The sequence below is a fragment of the Eimeria acervulina genome, genomic scaffold (assembly GCF_000499425.1).
Source record: "Eimeria acervulina Houghton genomic scaffold, Eah_scaff1544, whole genome shotgun sequence".
In the NCBI taxonomy this organism is placed as follows: domain Eukaryota; phylum Apicomplexa; class Conoidasida; order Eucoccidiorida; family Eimeriidae; genus Eimeria; species Eimeria acervulina.
In genome coordinates, this window is record NW_013549113.1 from 1 (window position 1) to 5,112 (window position 5,112).

The 5,112-nt window shown below is 45.2% G+C and overlaps 1 protein-coding gene across 1 annotated transcript; it reads right to left on the reverse strand.

The window, feature by feature from the left end:
* Positions 1 to 234: 234 nt before the first annotated feature.
* EAH_00060890 (hypothetical protein, conserved) lies at positions 235 to 4,542 on the reverse strand (the record flags this gene model as incomplete). Its single annotated transcript, XM_013393404.1, has 8 exons — positions 235 to 322; positions 985 to 1,132; positions 1,430 to 1,496; positions 1,719 to 1,758; positions 2,471 to 2,552; positions 2,883 to 3,014; positions 3,194 to 3,522; positions 4,293 to 4,542. Coding segments are annotated over 8 exons (1,136 nt in total), but the record flags the coding sequence as incomplete, so codon positions are not given.
* Positions 4,543 to 5,112: the final 570 nt, after the last annotated feature.

Below are 5,112 nucleotides of genomic sequence, written 5' to 3' on the forward strand. Positions count from 1 at the left end.
ATATAATATATATAATATAATATATATAATATATATAATATATATAATATAATATATATATGTATATATATATATATATATTGTACATAATTAATACAGATTTCTACATAATTATATAAACATACAGACGCCTACATAGCATATATATATAATACATATCTATTAACCAGCAACATAAAAGCATATAAATAAATATAATATAAATAGATATAATATAATAATAAGGAGACACACCTTTTAAGCAAAGCCTGCTGCTCTTCAAACATTCTTTGCTGCACCAAAGCGAAAGACGTTCGGTCTTCTGCATCATCTTCAGTTGTTGCTGATAAACCAAGACAAATATAAGTTTAATTACTCTTTTTTATCTTTATATATATATATATATATATTATATTTATTTATTTATTTATTTATATTAATCAATATTAGTAAGCCCGTAAGCACATATACGCATGGAAGGGTTTGCATGCGTTCTATACTTTGCATGCATGCATGCATATATATATATATATATGCATATAATATATATGCATGCATATATATATATATATATTGGGCTCTATAGTTTGCATGCGTGTTCCTGCTCAGGTGTATAGGCACCTCGCTGCTTTGCTGCTGCATCTTTCTCTTTCTATCTCATTACAAATTTGCAGCCAACTCCGCTGTCTCTCTGTCTACTTAACAAAGCAGCTGCTGCCTGACTGAGGAGGGGGAGAGCTGCATGCGGTGCAGCAGCAGCAACAGCTGCTGCATCAGCAGCAGCTGCTGCTGCTGGTCGTGTTGCTTCTACTGGTGGTGTGCTGCTGCTTCTGCTGTTGGTGCGACTTGGAGTAGTGGTTGTGCTGCTGCTGCTGCTGCTGCAAAAAAAATGCTGTTGCTGCTGCTGCTGCTGCAGCAGCAGCAAATACTGCTGCTGCTCTCGTATATGCTGCTGCTGCAGCAGCAACAACAGCAGTATATAGGAGAGCATAGTGTCCGTCTTACTCTGTCTCTCTCTCTGTAAAGCCTGCAGTATTAAACTAAGTTTATTTGATAAGGCCTCCAGCTGCGCCTCGCCAACTCCTCGCAGATATTTCGGTAAGGTCAGCACCACAGGCGGCACCAGCGCCTTCTCGCGATTTAATGCCTCCACCTGCAAAACCCTAAACCCTAAACCCTAAACCCTATTAAAGGAACCCTAAACCCTAAAAAAGGAACCCTAAACCCTAAAGACGGGACCCTAAACCCTAAAGACGGAACCCTAAACCCTAAACCCTAAAGACGAGACTGTAAACCCTAAAACATAAATTAGGGTTTAGGGTTTACAGTTTAGAGTAGGGTTAATTAGGGTTTACATAGGGTGTATTTGGGGTTTATATAGAGGGTTCTTCTAGGGTTTAAGTAGGGTTTTTAAAATGCATTATTAGGGTTTAGGGTTTGAAGGCCCCACAATTTTGTAGAGACGCTGGATCTCAGCGCGTTGTTCTTCAATCAGCTTCTGACCCTCCAGCAGATCCCTGAGTACCTAAACCCTAAACCCTAAACCCTAAACCCCAAACCCTAAACCCTAATCTGCACACCCTAGACCCTAAACCCTCAACCCTGCGCATGCAATAAGAATACCCATAAGGAGACGGCTTTCTTTTTCGGGCTCATGAAGGCACAAGGAGAATTAATTAAACAAAATTAGGGTTTAGGGTTTACAGGCAAATTAGGGTTTAGGGTTTAGGGTTTCTCACGCTTCTGATTGAACGAGGCACATCTTTGAAACCCTGAGCTCTGCAAAAGAAGAACAGAGACAAAGAAGAACGTGAGGGTTTACAGCATAACCCTAAACCCTAATCCTAAACGCTAAACCCTAGGATATAACCAGATAAAACCCTAAACCCTCGCAGTCTTCCTTGAGGGTTTAGGCTTCATGACTTCCTTCTTTAGCACACCCTCGTCTAAACCCCAAAACCTAAACAACAAGGGTTTAGGGCTTAAGCTTGCTAATAGCTTCCCTGGGGGCCCTAGCATGGGGCCCCTAGGGCCCTGATGGGGGCCCCCTTTGGGCCCTCAGGGGCTCCCCTATAGGGGCCCCCTCCGGCTCTTAGAAGAGCCCCCTAGGGCCCCTAGAGGGGCCCCCTCAAACCCTTAAAGGGGCCCCCTCAGGCACTTACAGGGGCCCCCTCAGGCCCTTACAGGGGCCCCCCAGGGCCCTTAGAGGGGCCCCCTCAGGCCCCTAGAGGGGCCCCCTCAAACCCTTAAAGGGGTCCCCTCAGGCCCTTACAGGGGCCCCTTAGGGCCCTTACAGGGGCCCCTACGCTAGCAAGGCGGCCCTATGAAGGCCTCGAACAGAGTAGGTGCCGCCCTTGGGTACACCGCAGGAGAAGGTATAGGTTAGGGTTTGAGTTGAGGGTTTATGAGAAGGGTTTGAGCAGAGGGTTTGGGTGGGTATAGGGGTTTGTTTGAGGGTTTAGGGGTTTTGTGTGTTGGGGTGTATGCGCACCTTCAATTGTATTGCCGAGTTGGCGGGTGGTGCCCCGATGCAATTCGATGTCTCTTTGCACTCGCACAAGGTCCCCAGCTAGCTGAAAACAAACAAATGCATTAACACACACAAAGCTACCTAAGCAGCTAGCTGCTTAGCTAGCTGCCTAGCTAGCTGCTTAGCTAGCTGCTTAGCTAGCTGCTTAGCTAGCTGTTTAGCTAGCTGCCTAGCTAGCTGCTTAGCTAGCTGCCTAGCTAGCTGCTTAGCTAGCTGCTTAGCTAGCTGCTTAGCTAGCTGCTTAGCTAGCTGCTTAGCTAGCTGTTCAGCTGGCGGCCTAGCTAGCTTCTTAGCAAGCTGCATTGCTTGCTGCATAGCTAGCTTCATAGCTAGCTGGCTAGCTAGCTGCTTAGCTAGCTGCAGTGCTGCTTACATCTTGAGCAGAGCGCCCCTCTGCATCTCCTTCTCCTGAGGCCCCAACTAACTTCTGCAGTTTGCTAAGGCGGTGCAGCAGCCGCTGCTGTTCTTCTTTAAGGCGTTCATTTTCAGCTGTCTTGTCCGCGCTCTGCCACCACACAAACCCTAAACCCTAAACCCTAAACCCTAAACCCTAAACCCTGTTTATTGTAAGCCCTAGGTAATATGCAAGGCTTTCTATCGGCTTCACCCTGGCAGTGTATGACTGTGGTTTGATAAGGAGGGGCTGTAGGGTTTAGGGTTTAGGGTTGTTTAGGGTTGTTTGACCTGCAGGCGTCGTATGAGAGCGTCTCTTTCAGCGACAGCTTTCTCTGCTGCAGCAAGTGTCTCTACAAGCGTTTGTAATTCATTGTCTCCTTTAGTTCTCCTGTATTCTAGAGCCTGTAGATCCCCCTTAAGAGCGTCCAGCTGTAGGCGTAGCCTCTGGTTTTCTTGTACATACCCCACAAGGTCTTGCTGCAGCCGCTGCTCTTGTTCACCTCTACCTTGCTGCAGCATAAATACTGTCTGAGACAGCTCTTCTATCTTTTCTTTTTGTCTCTCTATCAAAGCCTTTGCACTCTCTAACGCGCTGCTCTCACGCGGAGTCGCCAGCACTAAAAACACCAACATAACAATGCATTAAACCGAGGAGACACCTGAGGAGACACTTAAGGAGACAGACACCTGAGGAGACACTTAAGGAGACAGACACCTGAGGAGACACCTGAGGAGACACTTAAGGAGACACCCAAGGAGACAGACACCTGAGGAGACAGACACCTGAGGAGACAGACACCTGAGGAGACACCTGAGGAGACACCTGAGGAGACACTTGAGGAGACACCTAAGGAGACAGACACCTGAGGAGACACCTGAGGAGACGCTTCAACATGCATGCAGCATCGACACAAGAAGTCAGACACTTGAGGAGACACTTAAGGAGACAGCTAAGGAGACACTTAAGGAGACACAGGAAGACAAAAGAGAGACATTAACAAGACCCAACAGCCCCTAATTGCATGCAGCTCCCAACAGCAGAAATGAGATCTCTATGCATGCAAGCCCCAAACGCCAACAGAGGCAGCAGCAGCAGCAGCAGCAGCAGCAAAAACGCATGCAGCAGCAGCCATTTCTATGTATGCTGCAGCAGCAATGGATGCAGCAGCAGCAGCAGCAGCAGCAGCAGATATGAAGGTGATGTTTTTGTTTCCTTTCGTGTGTACGTGCAGCAGCAGCTTCAGGCCCTCTATATAAACCCCAGGCAAACAGAAGTATAATATTATATTTTAAATAAACACTCTTTATACTTCGATTAAAACCCTAAACAATTAAAAACAAAAACCCTAATTAAGGGTTTTATAATTAGGGTTTTATAAAGTCTTACTGTCGGGCATACGAGCGCTGTGGACTCCCTCCTGTATAAACCGTTTGCTGCCTGCTCCTGCTGCTGCTGCTGCTGCTGCATCAGCAGCAGCAGGAGCTGCTGCTGATGCTGAAGCAGGCATCAGCAGCAATTCTTTTTCTTGCTGCTGCACTGAAAGAGGTGTAGCAGGCGGAGACACCTGAGAAGAGTTGTGGGGTCTCCTGCTTCCTATAGAGGCCCCTATAGTATAGAGTTGTTCATTATTTAGCATTGATAATAAGAAGGATTGCTTAGATATAATAAAAAGATAAATAAATTAAATAAAAAGATAAACAGATAAAGAGATGAGAGGTTAAGAGACAGACAGCTGCATACTCTTAAGACACTGCAGCTTCTTATACTGCCTTTAAGAGACTCATATTATAATTTGTATGAGTTTAGTAAGAGGTAAATAAAAGAAAAGATAAAGGAGAAGGTATCTGCTGCTGCTGCTGCTGCTGCTGCTGTTGCTGCTGCTGCTGCAGCTGTTGCTGCAGCTGTTGCTGCAATTGTGTGCTTCAAGTTCAGCAGGCAGCTTGTGTAGAGGAGGATGAAGAGAGAATAACAAACAAACAAATTAAATAAATAATAAAAGAAGAAGAAATAGATAAATAGATGAAGAAAGAGGGGTAGGGTGTAGCTCTTGTATAGGGGTTTAGCTGGTTGAAGAGGCTAGACGTATCAAAAACGCTTAAAGAGAAGGTATTTGTGCTTTAATAACGTCTCTAATGAAAAGAATTACTTCAATTAAAACAGATAAATAAATTAAAACAAAGAAATGAAGCAAAAAAACAAAGACAAA